The sequence below is a fragment of the Cibotium barometz genome, chromosome 17 (genome assembly GCF_041138505.1).
Source record: "Cibotium barometz isolate CiBa-2024 chromosome 17, ASM4113850v1, whole genome shotgun sequence".
Lineage (NCBI taxonomy): Eukaryota > Viridiplantae > Streptophyta > Polypodiopsida > Cyatheales > Cibotiaceae > Cibotium > Cibotium barometz.
In genome coordinates this window covers 40,832,361-40,852,534 of record NC_141062.1, presented here as the reverse complement: position 1 = coordinate 40,852,534, position 20,174 = coordinate 40,832,361, and the positions used below count along the sequence as shown (strand labels likewise).

Here is a 20,174-nt window from a genome sequence, read left to right as displayed (position 1 = left end):
CTTGCTCTTCTACAACCGATCCTGATTTTGAAGAGTTCTGTCAATGATGATCCAACCGTTAAACACGGCATCGATGCCCATTGGTGTGGATTTGAAAGCACATGTTGATGTAGAACTCATTTGCCCGTATATGAAAAGCCTTGTACAAAAGGTAAGGTTTATTAAACCTTAGAATTTTTTTATATAAATTTAGCCCGTGAGAGTTCTAGTCAGACAACGATGTCTTTAGAATTGTGTGACATGGGATGACGAGTGATGTATCAGGGCAATGCTCATTTTAGCATTGATGACTTGAAGGTTACATACGACGATGTCCTTAGAGTCTCTTAACTGGGACATTTATTTCTTTAGAGTCTCTTAACTGGGATTTCTATTGAACCCTAAGTGCGGGCCATGGCCTTGCCCCCGTATTTTATTCATTGCGATACAATTGCTTGCACACCGACCCATGTGACTTGGATGTCCAAGCTATGCCATACAATTGCTTGCACACACCGACCCATGTTCTCCAAGCTCTAAGAGGAGAGGAGGCACGTGTATGATGAAAGTGCACACGTGATTCTTGGAGAATAAGGGAGGTTGTCTAGTTCTACCCGAACACGATATTGGACTTTCAAGCAAAAGCCTCTGGCCTTTGGACAACAACTCTAAAAAGCCGGCTACAAATTTGCATGCCGAGAGCACCTATAGAGAGCGCCACTCTTCAATTGTGAAACAAAGCAAGAGTCTTAACAGGAAGAAGCGAGAGAGAGAGAGACAGAGACACCAGAGAGAGAGAGAGAGAGAGAGAGAGAGAGAGAGAGAGAGATATGGCTGGCTGGCCTCAAGATGTTGGCATCCTGGCTATGGAAGTCTATTTTCCTGCCACTTCTGTTTTGCAGGTATGCTCTCAGATCTGCAACGATTTCTCGCATGACCATTAAAACACAGATAATCAGCATCTTGATCTTCTTTTAGAGAAACTTTTGGTCTGTCATTGAAAACCCTTATCGCGCTAAGGGCTTTTAACCATTGATCTCCTTGAAATTATTTCAACACGTGCACATATATATGACCTCTTGTTTGCAAGGATTAAGATCAGTAAAATTTATTCACTGTGAATTGAAAGATTTCACAGAGGTTGGATACTGCTCTCCCAAAGTGAGGAGATTGATGAATGATTTGATGATGGATGCGGTCAAAGGGGTAGACCTTCATGTGATTGGCTAGAGAGTGGCTTCACAAAGAGCATCGCCCACCATTGCATCGGGTGGGTGATTGATGCCGCTCTCAACCTGGACACAACCTCTGCACTTCAAAGGTGCCCTATTTGTCTGGAGGAGCTCATTGGGGGGTGGTTGTGAAGCCAGCCTAAGCTGGTCTACACCCCCATCTATGACTAAAAACCCAAGTCATGTAAGTCCCCCATTTTGACCCTTGTGGAACGTGGAATGGGTCCTACAACCCGAGGACAATGTGTCTTAAGAAGCTTTCCTCCCATTTCTTGATGAGAATACACCGATTGATATGTCCTAGAAAGCACTCTTTAAATTTGAATGGCATCTATCGGCAGTGCGCCAAACCTTAACAGAAAGCCATCAGGAGCCATTAGGTCACCTTTCCAATGTCTGAGTTGGATGCCGTGCGCTCTAAAACACAAACAGATGGTAATAGAGGACATATAATATTGTAAAAAAGATACTTGTGTTTGTGTTTAAAAAAGATCCGTATTCGCCACATGAATTTGACTTAGTGTTTTGTATCCAAAAACAGGATGCACTCGAAGTTTTTGATGGGGCCAGCAAAGGGAAATACACAATTGGACTAGGACAAGATCGAATGGCATTCTGCACAGATCTTGAAGATGTCATCTCGATGAGGTAAGAGAGAGAGAGCAAGAGATGGATTTTGAATTGTGTCTGAATGAAGTCTCTTTGTTCTTGAAGATGTGCTTTCGATGAGGTTAAAGAAACATGATCTTTGAGGTGCATAAATGAAGGTGCTTCTGTGTGTGGGGGGGAAGGTGTGAAGTTGGGCTCCTAACCAAAAGATCCAGGGTTCAAGTCCCATCCCCTGCACATTGGTGCCAGCAGCCATCATATGGATCATATGTGTTCTGCTGGCGTAATTATGCTGTCAAAAAACTCATCTCATCTCATCTCATCTCATCTCTCTCTCTCTCTCTCTCTCTCTCACACACACACACACACACACACACACACATTTTGGCCAGCCATAGACATTGGTAAATTTTTGTGTCTTGGGTGAACATCCAATTGTAAGGCCCTCAAAGGGTATGGGGAACCACATGCTCCCAGAATCAATTATTCTCTAGCCTCATGAGAGAGAGAGAGAGAGAGAGAGAGAGAGAGAGAGAGAGAAGCATGTGTGGTAGATCAAAGGACCTGTGAGATGAAATGGTGGAACTTGCAGGTTAGGGTTAGCAGCATCAAGAGTCAAGGCACTTACGATAGAGCTCAAACAGAGAGAGTGAGAGGCACACAACTTGATGATGATTACCAAGTAGGATGAGTGGTACAAGGTACAAAGGATAAATACACCCCAAATGATAAGTGTTAGAGGGTGTTCGCATGCACGGGGAAAAAACCTCCTAAAGAGGAAAAAAGTATCTTGGCTAGTCCTAGAGTGTTCACACACCATTGACCATGACATAAATGTCTACAAATCCCCCTAGAGTGATGTTGTGAACATGTACATTCTGGAAGATCAATTTCCAAAAGGCAATAAGCTTAGAGCTTTGCGGTCATGAATAGATTTGCCACATTGTCATGTATAGAGATATAAACCAAGTTGATCTCTCCGACGTGGACCTTTCCCTAACATAATGATAGATGTGCTTCGTGTGAGCATGAAACACTGGGTTCCTTGCAACTGCCAATGCGCTCTGAGAGTCAGTGTAGATAGGACTGGAGGACTGCTGTCCAACACTAAGATCCGCCAAAAGGCGTATGAGCCATACACACCCAATGGTAGCTGTAAATTCTACCTTGTACTCAGCCTCATAGCTAGATGTGGCCACTGTGGACTGTTTCTTGTTGAGCCATGATATGCATGAACCACTAGAAAGAAACAAAATCCGCTAGTGGACACTCTGGTGTCGTAACATCTTGTCGAGTTTGAATCACTAAAGGCATGCAATTGTGATTTAGAGCCTTGAGATAGAACAATCCAAGGAATTCTAAGTAGCAAAAAACTTGCTTGACAGCCTGTCGATGCCTGATATCCAGGCAATGCATAAATCTACTCAATTGTGAGATCACGTAGTGAATGTGTGGCCTTGTATCGCATAGATAGATCAAGCATCCAACAACCTGCTGATATAGTGTTTGATCAAAAGGCTCTCCAGAATCCTGAGTACACCTGTCTCAATTGGTGTAGACACAGGTTTATAATCCTCAAGATTAAACCTTTCAAGCAATCTTTGTATGTACTTTGATTGCATCTCCATCATCATGTTGTAAGAATCAAATCCCTAATTAATAATGCAATAGGCCTAAATCTAACATTTGAAAAGAAGCCAACAATTCGGAATCTGATCAACATTTGAGCCTGCGAGTAGCATGTCATCGTGACTATCATGCCATCGACGTACAAGACGATGACCAGCAAATTCTCTTTCGTCTTTTTGACATAGAGGGTGCTTTCTATGGGACTATTACAAAACCCATGTGAAATTTGTTGAAAAAACAGATAGAGGGAGAGGAGACACACACACAGGAGCAAACCCTAATGTATATTGCAAACCCTAACCATAGAGGGAAGCCATCTCCCTTCTCACACAATGCATAAAGCCATAATCCATAATACACAAGACACACTATGAGTTGTGTCCACACATATCTAACCCTAGCTAATGTCCACACACTATGACCAGCTGGACGCGGTCATTTATGTCTCACACATGCTGCTACCTAACATGCCAGCACATAGCATAGCTGGCACACACTGACATCGAGCTTGAATCTCAACAGCCCCTCTCAAGCTCATGATGTACTGCCATAGATGAAGATGTAGATGAGCTTGGGATATCAAAGCTCTCAACACTCCCCCTCAAGCTCATCCCACGTACTCGCAACATAGTACGGAAGTACTCATTTTCTCCCTGCTAAGTGGCTTTGTAAAGATGTCAACCATCTGCTCTTCAGTCTTCACATACTGTAGATCGACTGTACCATCCAGCACCTTCTCTTTGACAAAGTGATAATGGACCTCTATATGTTTGGTCCGCGCATGAAACACTGGATTCTTGGACAACTGTATACTGCTCATGTTGTCACAATGAATGACAACCTTGCCATCAATAGGCTCACCCAAATCTGCCAAGAGACTCTTTAACCATACTCCTTCACAAGTAGCAATGGCTGCACCCCTGTATTCAGCCTCTGTACTGGATAAAGCAACAGTAGATTGCTTCTTGCTACTCCAACTTACCACGGCACTTCCAAGTGTAAAGGCATAACCACTAGTAGACCTCCTGTCATATGAGCTACCTGCCCAATCAGCATCTGTGTAGTCATGTATATCCAAGCCTTTATCACTCTCATAAAGAAGAAGACCATAATGTGCAGTGGTCTTTACATATCGCATGATGCGCCTCACTGCATCCAAATGAGGTTTTCTGGGGCTCTGCATAAATTGGCTTACTAGCTCCACAGCATAACTCAAATCCGGGCGTGTGATAGTCATGTAATGAGACTACCAACCATCTTTCTGTACATAGATGGATCATCCAACACCTCACCAAAATCAGTCCGCAACTTCACATTCTGTTCCAAAGGTGTACTCATTGGCTTACACCCTGTCATCCCATATTTTGCCAACATATCCAATGCATATTGGCGTTGCACTAACCATGCACCTGCATGGTCTTTGATCACTTCAATTCCAAGAAAGTATCTCAGTTCACCCAAGTCTTTCATGTCAAACTGCCCACTCAATGCTTTCTTGACATGCATCACATCTGTACCATGATCACCTGTGATAATCAAGTCATCCACATAGATGACAAGTAAAACAATCCCATGATCTGTTTTCTTCACATAGAGTGAAGAATCTGCTGTAGAAACCTGGAATCCAAGGGAGATAAGATATCTGCTCATCTTATCACTCCAAGCACGAGGTGCTTGCTTCAAACCATATAAAGCTTTCTTCAATCTGCATATATGAGTGGGATACTTTGGGTGTACATACCCTTCTGCCTGTGCCATATATACTTCTTCTTGTAGATCACCATTTAGAAATGCATTTTTCACATCCATTTGCTGCATTTCCCAACCATTTGCTGCAGCCATAGCAATGACTGCTCTCACTGTTCCCATCTTTGTCACTAAATGTTTCATCATAGTCCAAGCCTTGGGTTTGTGCATAATCCTTAGCTACCAATCTTGCTTTATGTCGCTCAATGGAACCATCTGACTTGCATTTCACCTTGTACACCCATTTACAACCAATAATATTTTTGTCCTTTGGTAATGCAACCAAATCCCATGTATCATTATGAACCAATGCGTCCATCTCAACATCCATTGCCTTCTCCCATACATGCTTTCCAATAGCTTCTGTATAGCATGTAGGTTCCACATGCTTCACCAAAGAGGTCATATATACATAATGCATAGCAAAATCACGATATGTCAACCTGTCAACTAGATATCTGACCCTTTGGGATCTCCGCAATGCATGCGGATCACTCTGAACACCTGTCACTCTAGCATGTGGTGGCACATATCTATCCTGCCTAGCACCAGGTGTGCGTGAAACAAGTATGCCAAGCCCCTCATCCAAACTCTCTGAACTTGACGACTCATGGCCTGTAATTCCAATTTCTTCAACTTTCTTCTTTCCTTTATCCACAGCACTACTCCCAGTGCTCACACTCTCATGCCTCAAGCGTCCTGACCATGGACGTAAAGTGCTACTCTCTGACTCTGTTGGCCCAGACATAGAAGTAGAACTAGAACTTGCATGTGGCAAGTTCACATGCACATAGCCACTTTCCATCAAATGATGAACGATCTTTTTCGTGAACATTTGGGAAAATTTGTGGTGGTGTTCCTGGATGATATTTTGATATATAGTCGTACTCTTGAGAATCATGTTAGACATCTCACGATTGTCTTATCTATTTTAAGACAGAATCGACTATATGCTAAATTAAGTAAATGTGAGTTCTTTATGACCGACATCATTTACTTGGGACACAAGATCACTCGAGATGGATTGAGCATTGACTATGATCGAGTTCAGAAGATTCTGGACTAGCCTATACCGCGTACAGTGAAACAACTTCGTTCTTTTCTCGGTTTTGTTGTTTTTCTTCGGAAATCTGTACGAGAGTACTCTCAGCTCACACTACCGATGACCGACTTGTTGAAAGGTCGTGGACGTAAGTCAAATCAGCCTATCACTTGGAATAACGATTTGGATATGGCCTTCAGACTTTTGAAAGATAAAGTCAAGGAAGCACCTATCTTAGCATTACCTGTTCCTAGTCGGCCTTATGTTCTTGAAACTGATGCCAGTGACTATGCTATCGGGGCTGCTCTATTTCAAGATGGTAGACCGGTTGCTTTTGAAAGTAAAAAGCTAGACGACACTCAATCTCGTTTTGAGAAAGAGCTTTATGCTGTGATTCAAGCTCTCAAGGTTTGGAGACATTATTTATATGGCTCCAAGTTTGTGGTATTGACTGATCATCAGTCAATCAAGTATGTGTGTGATGCGGATGATTTGAGAGGAAGGAAAGCTCGTTGGACTGAGTTAATGCAAGATTTTGATTTTGAGATTCGTTATCGGAAAGGGTCCATGAATAATGTTGCAGATGCGCTTAGTTGAATTAGAGAGGTGAATACTTTGTCATTCACTGAGATTTCTACTGACTTATTTCAGTCATTGAGAGGGCTTTGCAGGATTGATAGTTATTTTGGTCCATTTTGGCAGAAGATCCAGGACGGGAGCTCATTGATTGACCAAGACTCAATGATTGAGCAGTCTACCATTCATGCTGCAGGAGGCCAGTGGATGATTTGGAATGGTTTACTATTCCGTAATGACAAAATTTGTGTACCACAGATCCCGAACATTAGGTCCAAGATTCTTAAGGAGTGTCACGACGCCCTTTCTGTTGGACACCTTGGGGTACACAGGACACTATCGTTAGTGAAACACACTTTTTATTGGCCAAAGATGAAAGGGTATGTAGAAGATTATATTCTCAAGTGTCAAATTTGTCAGGCAAATAAAGCTGAACACTTTGTTGCATCCTTTGCAAATCCCAGATAATAAATGGGAAAGTATTTCCATGGATTTTATTACCGGATTGCCAAGAACATATCAAGGCCACGATTCTATTTGGGTTGTGGTAGATCGCTTGACAAAAATGGCTAGATTTTTATCGACCCGGAAGACTATTATAGCTACGCAATTAGCACGGCAGTTTATCAAGCAATTGTTTAGACTGTATGGGTTACCGCAAGACATAGTCAGTGATAGGGACTAAGTTTACGAGTGATTTTTGGAAACTTGTTTTTGAGAAGTTGGAAACAACTTTGAATTTGAGTTTCTCTGATCATCCTCAATCTGATGGCCAGACTGAAAGAGTGAATCATAGAGGATATGCTTCTAGCATATGTATCCAAAAGACAGAGTTCATGGGAGGATTATCTTCCTATGTTAGAATTTGCATATAATGGTACTAAGCATACGAGTACAGGTTCTAGTCCTTTCATGCTTATGTATGGTTTTCAACCTAGATCACCTGTTACAGTAGGATTCTCAGGACTTCAACATGATGCAGCACGTAATTTTTTGCAAGATATGCAGGAAATGTTACAAGTTGCGAAGGAATCTATTAGAAGTGCTCAAGACCGAGACAGATTTTATTCTAATAGACATCGTTCACCCCGAGAGTTTTCTGAAGGAACGATGGTGTATTTGCGAGTTTCGAAAGATTCCGAGACTTTACGGACAGGTCGATCTCCGAAATTATCCCCTAGATACTGTGGACCATTTCATATTACACGAAGGATTAGTTCAGTTGCATATGAATTGGATTTGCCTTCTCATGTGAAAGTTCATCTTGTATTTCATGTCAGTAGACTTAAGGAAGTACTGGGTGGAACAGATCAGTTAGTTACTCCTCAAGAAATTATAGATGTCGAGGACATGACATTTGTTCTGCACGAACCTGAAAAGATTCTTGGATTTTGTGAAAGAAGATTGCGTAATACGCTTATCACGGAATACAAGATCAAGTGGAAGGATCGTGTTGAGGAGGACGCTACATGGGAGACATTAACTACTCTTCAGAGAGATTACCCTGGCTTTTTAGCGAGCTCAAGAGTGAGCTCTTAGAGGAAGGGGAGTATGTCATGTGCACAGTGTGTATCTACCGTGTGCTACACGCACGCAAGACTAGCTTCGAGGTTTGGGGAAGCTTGGAGCTAGGCAGGCTGATTGGCGAGCTAAGTTAGGGATAGACTAACGGGCGGGCACCCAAGTATGCACGGGCGGGCGCCCAAGTGTGGACGCTCGATGACCGGCCAAGAGCCTATAAAAGGGTGGCCAAGGTTAGTCATTAGTGATATAGAGAGTCTTGCGAGTTTGTGAGAGCTCTATGGTTTGGAGCCTGGATCTAGTGCAGACGTGCATCTGCTTTACGCAGCCGAGGCCGGCAGCAGTCTTGAGGCCCGCGAGGGTAGCTTCGTGGCGGTATGGGACGACACAAGGTAGAGGCTGGTCGGTACGTCAACCTAGTTAGCTCAGCTCGTGGCTCAGTGGGGACAGCCAAGACTGTGGGCTTGCTCACGGCTGTCATGGTTGGGAGGTGAGTCAGGCCTGCACCCCCTTCTTGTTTGTTTGTTTATTTGCAGGTTTCGAGTCTCGAACCGGAAGCGTTCTATGAGGAGATCCTTGGGGATTTGACAATGTTAATCACCAACAAAAAGAGAGAGAGAGAGAGAGAGAGCTGTATTTTATAGTACACAAACTGTACAAGACCTCCTACCAAAAAGGTCACTCTTGACCTACCTAGTCTATCTATAACCTAACCCCCAAATAGGAGTGAGGTAAATAACACAAAACACTACTCAGCCTTATATACCCTCCAAACATGCTGGTTGGCCTGTTGAATATCCTGTCGGCTATGTGGCTGCATGGATGCCTACCAACTGCTGTCCAGCCCTCTCTTGTGTCTTGCTGAGCTATTCTAGGTCCTACATCTGCTGCCAAACTGTGCTTAGCCTGGTGTCTCAGCCATGTCCATGTGGCATGCACATGACATCCCCTCTTGTAAACTTGATGACGGGCTTCCAACTTTTGACCTTGGATGACTGTTATCATCCCTTTGTCTCCTCATGGACTCCCACTGTCATCCTTCCTTCATGGCAACCTTCTCACTGAAAACCTTGCCATACTCTGATTCCACTCCAAAGTCTTGTGTAGATCTGTGCCTCTATTCCACTTTGGCCCCTTGCCTTCATGCCCTATCCCTAAACACTTCAATGGTCTCCTTCCCAAGGTTGATTGCTCCACCCCCTTGGAACCGTTTTCCCGAAAGCCTTCTTTGGAATGCCCCATATAGCATCTGATTCTCAGGGATGCCATTCCCTTGGGTTTTGCTGACACTGACCAGCCCCATGGGATCTCTACCTTGGTTGTGTTACTCTCCTTGGACCTGTGCACTTTCGAAGGACACCTTCAGCACTTAGCCTTGCTGAGCCTGATGCTTTGATAGCAATGTCACATGCATTGAAGCTCTGTGTGTCTTCTTTCAGCCCTATGTAACCGAATAGGAACCTTGATACAAATCATCATCAAAGACAGAGAGGAGAGAGAGAGAGCTGTATTTTCAGTATATTATTTAGTACACAAACTGTACAAGATCTTGTGAATTTTCAAATGAACCTCCCCCAATATTCATCTCCTCGTGGATGAGAGTTCTTGTAAATCAGGAAAGTTATCCATGATCTAACCCCCAAATAGGAGTGAGATAAATAACACACAACACTGCTCAGCCTTATATAGCCTCCAAACATGCTGGTCGGCCTGCTGAATATCTTGTCGGTCAGTTTGAACAATTACCAGGACTGATAAATCAGGTGCTTTCACACAAGTGGCCGCCTGGATGCCTGCCAACTTTTGTCCAATCCTCTCTTGTGCCTTGCTGAGCTATTCTAGTGTGAGGGCAAAAGGACGAAAGGACCAAATGTGCGAGAGATCAGAGCAAAACAACACAGCATGAAATATGTGAGTGAGTCTATATATAATGGTGAGTGAACATATGTACAAGAGCCCTTTGTGTCAAAGGCTTGCGTCGGTGGATGCAGAAGCACCCCGAGGTGGTAGTGGCAGTGGAAGATGAGGTGATGTAGGCTCTGGTGACAAGGGTGCTGCGGTACCTAAGGCCTGAGTGGTGTAGTGGTGCAAGCTCTGATGACAAGGGTGTTGCAAGACCTGAAGGGTGCAGGCTCTGGTGACAAGGGTGCTGAGGAGCAGAGAGGGCTGCTATCTTGAGTGGTGCAAGCTCTGGTGACAAGGGTGGTGCGTACCTGAAGGGTGTCGATGGTGACGATAAGTAGAGAGTGGGCTGCCATCCCGATGGTCTGATGTAGCAGAGAGTGGGCTGCTGTCCTGATGGTGAGAGCTGAGGAAAAACGCTGAAGTGCTCTATGTAGCAGAGAGGGCTGCTGTCCCATAAGCTGTGGTAAAATGCTGATGTAAGTGCTGATGTAAATGCTGATGATATGCTGATATAAGCGTTGATGATATGCTGATGTAAGTGCTGATGTACTGAATGTAGCAGAGAGGGCTACTGTCCCACGGTGTGGCCTGTAGCAGAGAGTGGGCTGCTGTCCCAAGATGTGGCCAGATGATAAAACGCTGAAGCGCTGTCCTGTCAGGCGATGATGATGAAGCAATGTGGTGTAGAGCCTGGCAGAAGCAGCAGCAGCAGCAGCAGCAGATGGTACCGGATATGTGCAATGATGTGGTACACTCTGGTGAATGAAGAGGCAAAGCTATATATACTGTGTGGGTGTCAGGACTATGGTCCTACGGAAGTCGAACCCTAGCATAAGTTAATAGCTTTCGGAGTCTCGAGAGTATTATTAGTGCTAGCGGGGTTCAGGGGTTAATGACGAGTTAGGGTTTCAATGTCAGGACTATGGTCCTACGGAAGTCGAACCCTAGCATAAGTTAATAGCTTTCGGAGTCTCGAGAGTATTATTAGTGCTAGCGGGGTTCAGGGGTTAATGGGCGTTAGGGTTTGGTCGATGTGTGTACACATCTAAGTTAGCACGGCTCTCAAGTAAGATGGGCGGCCGGGCTAGGAGGTGTGGACACAGGCCAGGGTTTTGGTATAAAACCCAACGAGAAACCCTAACTCGTCATTATATGGGTGGAAGTCGGTTCACCTCCCAACCATATAATGACGAGTTAGGGTTTCTCGTTGGGTTTTATACCAAAACCCTGGCCTGTGTCTACACCTCCTAGCCCGGCCGCCCATCTTACTTAAGAGCCGTGCTAACTTAGATGTGTACACACATCGACCAAACCCTAACACCCATTAACCCCTGAACCCCGCTAGCACTAATAATACTCTCGAGACTCCGAAAGCTATTAACTTATGCTAGGGTTCGACTTCCGTAGGACCATAGTCCTGACAGTGGGACTGCTGGTCGGCCAGCCTAAAGGCTGTCGGCCAATAGAAAAGACACAATAATACTAAGTAAAACCATAAATGTCCAGAAATTTCCCTTTCTAGGGCTGGGAAAAAATCTGTTTTCACACATCTAGGTCCTACATCTGCTGCCAAACTGTGCTTAGCATAGTGTCTCAGCCATGTCCATGTATCATGGTCTCTCATACAATGGTTTTATCTAGGTAGCTAGTTTGTTTATCTTTTTTTTCCATGATACAGTTCACTTCATGCATTCATCGTACAACTTTTGGTCTTGTAGAACCTTTGCTCTTTTGTATACGTTAATATAACTCTCTCTCTCTCTCTCTCTCTCTCTGTGCACTGTTGGAATGGTTTGCGAATTGCCACTCTGGTTTCCTGGCTCTGTTGTGAATGTGCTGTTGATGAGTCTTCCCTATTCCTGCCAGTAGTGAATATACTTTCGAGGAGTCTTCCTTGTTGCCTATGAAGAGTTACATTTTTTGGCGTTCTTTTTTGCAGCTTGACAGTGGTAGATTCTCTTCTCAAAAATTATGGAGTTGCACCTGAGGCAATTGGAAGAATCGAAGTTGGGAGTGAGACTGTAGTGGACAAAAGTAAATCAATAAAGACATGGATTATGCAGCTTTTCCAGGTATATTTCAAAATAACTCGTAAGAACAATAGGAGAGTATGAGGAGGGTCATGGCATGACCTGCTGTCTCTTGATGCAGAAGTCTGGGAACACGGACATCGAAGGTGTGGATTCCACAAACGCATGCTATGGGGGGACAGCTGCATTGCTCAATTGTGTCAATTGGATCGAAAGCAGTGCTTGGGATGGACGTTTTGGTCTTGTGGTTGCTGCAGACAGTGCAGTAAGTACTCTTTCACCTCCTCGATTGGAACCATAAAGACTAGCCAAAAACAAGTTGCAAGAGCATCTTTTAGCCTTCACATAGAATTCATCAACATCCTTTTTATGCAGGTTTATGCAGAAGGACCTGCACGCCCAACTGGTGGGGCCGGGGCAGTTGCAATGCTGATTGGACCTAATGCACCAATTGTGATGGAGCGGAAGTATACGGGAACACACATGGCCCATTATTATGATTTCTACAAGCCCAACTTGGCCAGTGAGTATCCGGTATGTCCTTCATCACACCTTTCTGCCATTACATCAACTTGCATCTCTCTCTTTCTCTCTCCTCTGTCTATCAGGCTTTCACATGTCATGCTTTCATCCTCTAAGGTCTTCTTGGCATACTGCACAGTTCCATCTATATCATTATGCTTTCGTTGGGTTTATCTGCCGCTCTGCAAGACTCATCCAAATTGTATCATCATTGGTCTTATGGCCCTATTGGTCCCCAGAAGATGTTAATAAACCTCTCTCTCTCTCTCTCTCTCTCACACACACACACACACACACACACACACACACACACAAAAATCAGTGTCATGTGCATGCACGTGAACATGCTTAATCCCAAGCTAATTCCTGATAGGCAGCAGATAAACATCTAGGTTAGGGCATGAAAGGCATCCAAGTGGGCAAGGATCCAGTCGGCCAGCTTTATTGCAGTGCACAGATGAAGTCGGCAGCATTTATTGCATTTATGCCTTGTCCTCTGCTGGCCGACTGCTGGTTGGCCAGGTCATGGGGCTTGATAGGGCCTATAAAAGGCTAAGCCAAGCAATCATTTGATCATCTCACTCACCTATGGAGTAGGTCATAGAATAGGCTTTTGTTACTCTTTTTGGGAAGGCCAAAGGCCACACATTGTACCTTTTTGGTACTTAATGAATATACTGAAAATACAGCCATCTCTCTCTCTCTGTGTGTGTGTGTGTGTGTGTCTACACTGATTGTTCTTGCATCAGGTGTTCCTATGCAGTGCTTAGGGATGAAAGAAGAACCCAGAGTTTGTGCACGTCACAATCAGGGTCCAGATGTAGGACTCCTTGCCCATTGCACCCATTAGAGAGTTGTTTTGTCAGTAGCTCCAAGGCTATCTATTGGGGTAAGGGTAGACGATGCCAGCCGGGTGAGAGATGCTCCATGCTCAAAACCAGGTGCCGGCCTACCATCAGGCAATGGCAGAGTGGTGATTGAGAGTTGACATGGTAAATGACTTGCTACTGTCCCACTTTGTATCCTTCTTGATCTGAAACAACTTCCTCTGATGATTAGAGGAAGTAACCCTCAGTCATTTACGCACTCTAGGTCTCTAGTGGTGCTATGGGCGTACGCAACGATGTTTTCATTCGTTTCATCCAGAAATTCGATTCATATAGTTTGCCTTACAATTTTGTCTAGCTCCTATCTAGTATGTAGTTGTCAATTTTGGTGGGTATTTATGGACTGCCAGTGTCTCACAGGGGTATATTCTTAGCCTTTATTAACACTCTCTCTCTCTCTCTCTCTCTCTCTCTCTCTCTCTCTCTCTTTGTATTGGTAGCAGTTTCCTGGCCTCTCAATGTGTTTTTTGAAATCCCAAACCCTCTTTTTTTTTTTTTTTGCAAAAGTAAAACAAAATGCTACAAGAGTGATTCTGTACATGTTGAATGGCAGCCTTTTATTTGATTGTTATGCTAGTGGAAGACAAAGTAACAAAAGCCAGCCCCTCCCCTCCCCTCCCCTCCCTGATCCCCTCACCCTCTATGTGCACCTTCTGTACGTGCTTGGATGTTCATGTGAACATTCTCGTTTTCTTGGAAAAGGTCCTTTTTGGAGGATTTCCATGGAGTGATAAAACTGCGATGCAGTGAATAAAATCATGTTATTTCTGCAGGTTGTGGATGGAAAATTATCACAGACTTGCTACCTCATGGCATTGGATTTATGCTACAGGCGTCTATGTGAAAAGTAAGTTCCATTTCTTAAACCAGCCACGCCCTTACTCGCATCTCTGTTATCAAAATACCCCTTGAAGTTTTATATTTATCTTTTGGAAGTAGTTTTTTTAAAGATAAATTTTTTATTTTGAAATTATTTGATGCTCAGGTTTGAGAAGATAGAAGGCAGATCCTTTTCTTTGATGGATGCAGACTTCATAGTTTGTCATTCCCCTTATAATAAGGTACTCTTTTGCAAGGCATTGTTAGGCTGGGTGCAGAACAGTACCCGCCCATGGGATGGGCTGGCAGTCAGACAGACAAGATTGCCCCATCCAACCCTGATGGTGGGCACTTAAGATGGGGCCCTATTGATTTGAGGGTTGGGGAGGGTGCTTATATCTTTCTACTGCTTATGGTGTGAGGCTATTCATTGTTTTCTCTTTCAGCAACATACAAATTTTCTGCCTTCTGTGACTGTATATCTATGCAATGTATGCAGCTTGTGCAGAAAAGCTTTGGGCGTCTTGTATACAATGACTTTCTAAGACAAGCAAGGTTAGTTTTTAAATGTGTGCGCGCGCGTGTGGACGTGGGCATGCACATGTACTGGCATGGGCAGTGCGCATGCATATGGATGCAGGTGTGGCCTGTGCACATGGGTGCATGCATGTCTTATCTGACACTTTTACCAAGTTTGAATGTTGCAATATAACAATCTCATTGTTTTCAACTGGCTTCAAGAAATAAACACGTCTTGTGCTGGTTTGCCTCAGTTCTATAGGCAAAGAGATGAGAGAAAACCTTGAACCCTTTAGGACATTATCTGAAGAGGAAAGCTATAGCAATCGTGATTTAGAAAAGGTAAGAAGCTCTGTTCTGCAGTATATTACATGCCATGTAACAAATTAAATAATTTGAGCTGTAGTCATCACCTTAGCACTCCAATGTCTCAGGTCTCACAGCAGGTGGCAAAGCCTCTCTATGAATCCAAGGTACGGCCAGGTACATTGCTGCCAAAACAAGTGGGCAATATGTACTGTGCATCCCTTTATGGTGGACTAGCATCTCTTGTCCATGAGAAGTCGGCTGTCTTGGTATGTCTTGATGAGTTACATCTTGTTCCAGTTTAGCGGATCCATTGTAGGCTCTGATATCATTTTTTGAATATTGGCAGGCAGGAAAAAGAGCCCTTATGTTCTCTTATGGAAGTGGGCTGGCTTCAACCTTGTTCTCCCTCAAGTTCAGAGAGGGTGAAGGGTGGTTCTCCCTAGCAAACATCGTGTCCGTCCTTGATGTTACAAACAAGCTTAATTCGTGTATATTGGTACTCTTCTCTACCTTGGGGCCTACAAGCTTAATTCATGTATATTGGTAGTCTTCTACCTTGGCGATGCATGACTGTATTTGTGTGAGAATGGTTAGGACTTGAGAGACTGACATAGCTATTGGATGCAGGTTTCACCTGAAGAATTTGACAAAAATATGCAGCTAATGGAAACACGCTATGGAGCGAGTGGTTTTAGACCTATCTCAAAAGAGAGTAACTTGAGACCGGGAACTTACTTCTTGACTGAAGTTGACTCGCTATACCGACGCAATTATGAACTGAAACCATCAAAAGTAGACAGCAATGGTGTTCTTCACTGATGCCAGTGGCTGGCATTATAGTTGTTCATGATTTGGTAGAGGTAGGTATTTTTCCATTTTGTGATTCTTGTGGGATGGAGTGGTGGCATGTCCAGTCACTTGTCAGTCTTGAATTTGCTTATAGTTGATGCTAAAGGTCTCCAATTCATTTGGAGTCTGATATTTTTTCTTGGACATTGCATGTCCACTTCACTAGAGCCATATTCATTCTTAATATGAGATTGATGGCTAGAGTCTAATTTGATTCCCAGAGCATTGGGCCACATTTTGCAATAATCATCAACTGAATATCAAGGTTACCTTTGACATTAGTGTACCCATCCTTGACACAATACCTATGGTACAATGATGTTTTTGTTGTGCTCTGTGGGATATCAATTTTCAAGGCTCCAGCCATGATACAAAGATGGATATTGAGCTCATTTACTTCACCCAACATGTTTACTATGAATCTCCCCAAATCGTTGCAACATCTCTCTTCATGTGTAGCTTTGGCCTTTTCCACAATATTAAATGGTGAGGAAATCAAGACATGGTCAGTGTTTTATAATGAATGAAAACTTTCATTGATCTCTAGTCCTCTCTAGTCTGTACACACTTAGCTAATTACATCAATAAAATTTGTTAATGACATTCACTTTGTCCCTTAGTGTGATCTTTCACCAACTTATTCTACTTGAAGCACACCTATTTAAATTTTGATCATTTTGATGATTGCATCAATTGTAAGATGAGATTTTCATCTCAAAACCAAAGGAAGGGTACAAGATTATGCTTGACAAAGGAAGACTAATTAAATAACTAGTCTCAAACTTGCAATTTGGGTGCTGTGAAATCTTTGCATTGGGTTAAAGTTGGGAAGCTTACAGAGACATCCCTTTGATTTGAAAAATTTTAACATTTTGAGGTCTTGTTTCTTTCCTTGAGAGAAAATTTGAGAGCTTTGAAGGATTGAATATTTTTACAATTATAATTTATACATTAAAGCTTTTAAAAATCACTAGAAATCGAAGATATAATTGCCACATAATATATGCAAAAATTATAATAATTGATTTGGATACTATAGAGGAAATATAGGAAAATTTTAAAGAGGAGGATTAGAAAGAGGTGAGCTTCAAGAAGGAAGATAATAATTGCAACGAGAGGAGAGGCTGTGGTATAAAATTTGGGTGAAAAATAGGTGGAAGGGCCAAATGATTTGTTCGAGAATTATTTGTAAATAGTTAAATTGTTAAATTCGAACAATGCAACTTTGTATGCAATCAAGTAAAAAAAGGGCGAATGATTTAAGAGTGTATAGTACATATTAGGCATCTCTGTGAGGAACAAGAAAGGTTCAACGACAGATAATTGATGTTGCATTTCCACATGCCTCTTTTGATTAGTGTTGTGAGAAAACCATTGATTTTTAATGATAACACATTAAAAAACTTAAAAAATACTAGATACAAAGATATAATTGTTACAAAATATGTGGTCTATTAGGAGACTTATAAAAAGTGTAATTCACAAGAAAGTAACTTGCCCAAGTGGCAAGTTATGCAGAAATCTATTCATAGCTTGTTCTATATCCTTGGATATGGAACCCATAAAGAGGCGCCATCAAATTTATTCCAACCTAGGTTAACACGGTTTCACTTGCCCGACTATCGTAAGGCGCTTTGTCATCTTATTTGCTCGAACATGCACTTCTCTTGCAATACAACATTGGAATGTATGAAGTAGCCTTTACCTTATGCTTAATGTCAAATAAGAAAAGTCAAAGGATTTCGTGTACATACATGCTTAAGATTAGTAATAGAGATCATACCATTTTTAAGTTTGGTCGGCCAAAACTAGTCACTTGTGTATACGTCATTCTTGACAATAAACAATCCACAATACTTGTGAGCTCCCCTTTTTGCTTGTGCTCTATTCACTTGTATATAAGTTTGGTCGGCAAAAACTAGTCATTTTTAAGTTTGGTCGGCCAAAACTAGTCACTTGTATATAAGTCATTTTTGACAATAAGCAATACACAATTATTCCCATGCAATTGAATACTTGTGAGCCCCCCTTCTTCTTGCTTACTCTCTATTCAATCTTGCATGTTGGATTGATACTTGCTAGATAGGATTGGTTGTGGGTTTTTTGAATATCTTCCTCTTCTTCCCCCGTCTTTTGTGAGAGAACCATCTCGTGGAAGATCATTTCCATTTGCCTCCATGCAAGATCCTTCTTACTAAGTAGTAAGTTTATTTGAGTGTGAAAATATTGTGTTCACATTGACAAACATTAAAAAAAAAGTGCAAGGCCTCATTTTAAAAAAAAGCATTCTTACGTAAAATTAGCAAGGTTCATGTGCATAAATTAATGAGAAAATCCATGTGTGCACATGTGCACACATGAGTATGCACACTTGCATTTAATATAGGTTAAAAAAGAAAAAATGATAAATTTATTTGGAAAAAAATATAAATTATTATTTCAAGTGCCATTATTTAATTAAAAATATTAAGGCCAAATTATGAGGGTTCCTATATCGAAAAGTTCATTCGTAGGTACAACTATGTGTGTGTGCACATTAATTTAATTTAGTGAAAAATAGGTTAATTTACCTAAGGCCCATAAAACCATGGTTTGATCAAAACTAGGTAGATTAGGGTTGGTATAGGTGATAGTTAGATTAGCCATGATATTTTATTAGTGGTGTGTGTGGTATGTGGTTTAATATGCAAAACAAGAGTAGTGCATTCACCCATTAGTTCATTTTAGATAAAATGCATGCATGTGACTTTAAAATTTAGTTTAGCCTACAAATTATATGGTTTGCATGGCAGGTATGGCTTGACATTAACTCAAGTAGATTATGTGTATGTAGAGGCTCCCAACAATCCTATTCATTTATAAATACCCCTCCTCTCCTTATGAAATCCATGAATTTTTCTTTTTGAGAGTGGTGAGTCCATTTCATAGTTTTGAGTGCCTCGTACATATCGTAGCCAAGTACAATCACTTTTTAGCATATTTAACTCTTCCAAACCTCGTTCTTGCCAATTGGAGTACTGTAGCTACCTAAGAGGGTGTAAGACAAACTCGTGGGATTCTAGGGAGTTGTGCAAGAATTCATTATCCCTAACAACATCTACACCAAGCTTTAAAGCTAGACCAAGAGATATTGTTTGCATTTATATCTCAATTTTGAATATTTTCTTGGATTCTCTTGCTTTTGATTGATTTGAAATTGATTATTATGAATAAATTATTTTTTATAAAACGGTTTAATACCTTAGCATATGTGAATTTCACCTTAGGCAATTAATTTTCATAAGGTTGTATGTATATAATTAATTAAATTATCTAAATTGAACATTATATTAATATTAGGACATAAAATTGATTTAGATTGAAGAATTGAATGAATTTGTGAATAGGAAATATTCTCTGCACAGAGAATTAATTGGTTATAGAAATCACCTTGGCCTAAGAAAAATTAATAAGAATATGCTTGTGGATAGTTTAGTAAATTTAATTATAATTAGAATATAAATTTTTTTTGATGATAATTATTGTGTAAATTCATATTATTACTCTAATCATAGATTAATGTAACTAGATTAACCTTAGGTTACTAAGGTTAATCTAATAATATGACCTTACGATAAAATTTATACTAAGAGATAAACCATAATAATATGACCTTACGATAAAATTTATACTAAGAGATAAACCATTATATTTTGATATTTGTGTATCTAAATTTAGGAGGTTGAACCTTAGGTAGAATAAGTAAAATTTTAGATATTATTTAGGGTTAAATATGTACATAAATGTACACATCAAGTATGCACACAAATGTATATGTGTACACCTAATTAGGGTAGGATTTTTTAAGAGAGAAAGCTTTAGAAGGAGAATTCTAGAGAGATAATAAGAGATCCTAGAGAGAGAAATAAGTGACCTTCCAAGTAAGTAAGTAGGAGAATCCTAGAGAGAGAGAGAGAGAGAGAGAGAGAGAGAGAAGTGACCTTCTAAGCAAGTAGGATTA

At 41.6% G+C, this 20,174-nt stretch overlaps 1 protein-coding gene across 2 annotated transcripts; it reads left to right on the top strand.

Annotated features, from left to right (window-relative positions):
• Positions 1-601: 601 nt before the first annotated feature.
• LOC147629996 (hydroxymethylglutaryl-CoA synthase-like) lies at positions 602-16,575 on the top strand. Of its 2 annotated transcripts, none has more exons than XM_086811573.1 (12): positions 602-881; positions 1,753-1,859; positions 12,179-12,311; positions 12,391-12,534; positions 12,645-12,803; positions 14,452-14,525; positions 14,664-14,739; positions 14,997-15,052; positions 15,271-15,358; positions 15,451-15,591; positions 15,672-15,821; positions 15,953-16,575. In XM_086811573.1, exons 1-12 carry the CDS (start codon positions 810-812, stop codon positions 16,142-16,144), a joined length of 1,392 nt encoding a protein of 463 aa, XP_086667699.1. In that variant the 5' UTR covers positions 602-809; the 3' UTR covers positions 16,145-16,575. The 2 variants fall into 2 exon arrangements, with proteins under 2 accessions (XP_086667699.1, XP_086667698.1); XM_086811572.1 differs by having other exon boundaries at positions 694-881; positions 12,394-12,534; positions 15,953-16,417.
• The last annotated feature ends 3,599 nt before the right edge of the window (positions 16,576-20,174 follow it).

Bases quoted from the DNA above. Each gene is read 5' to 3' on its own strand.
- LOC147629996 (XM_086811573.1), top strand. From the start codon at position 810: ATGGCTGGCTGGCCTCAAGATGTTGGCATCCTGGCTATGGAAGTCTAT. The intron at 14,526-14,663 runs GTAAGTTCCATT...TTTGATGCTCAG, and splicing joins TACAGGCGTCTATGTGAAAA to GTTTGAGAAGATAGAAGGCA. The intron at 14,740-14,996 runs GTACTCTTTTGC...CAATGTATGCAG, and splicing joins GTCATTCCCCTTATAATAAG to CTTGTGCAGAAAAGCTTTGG.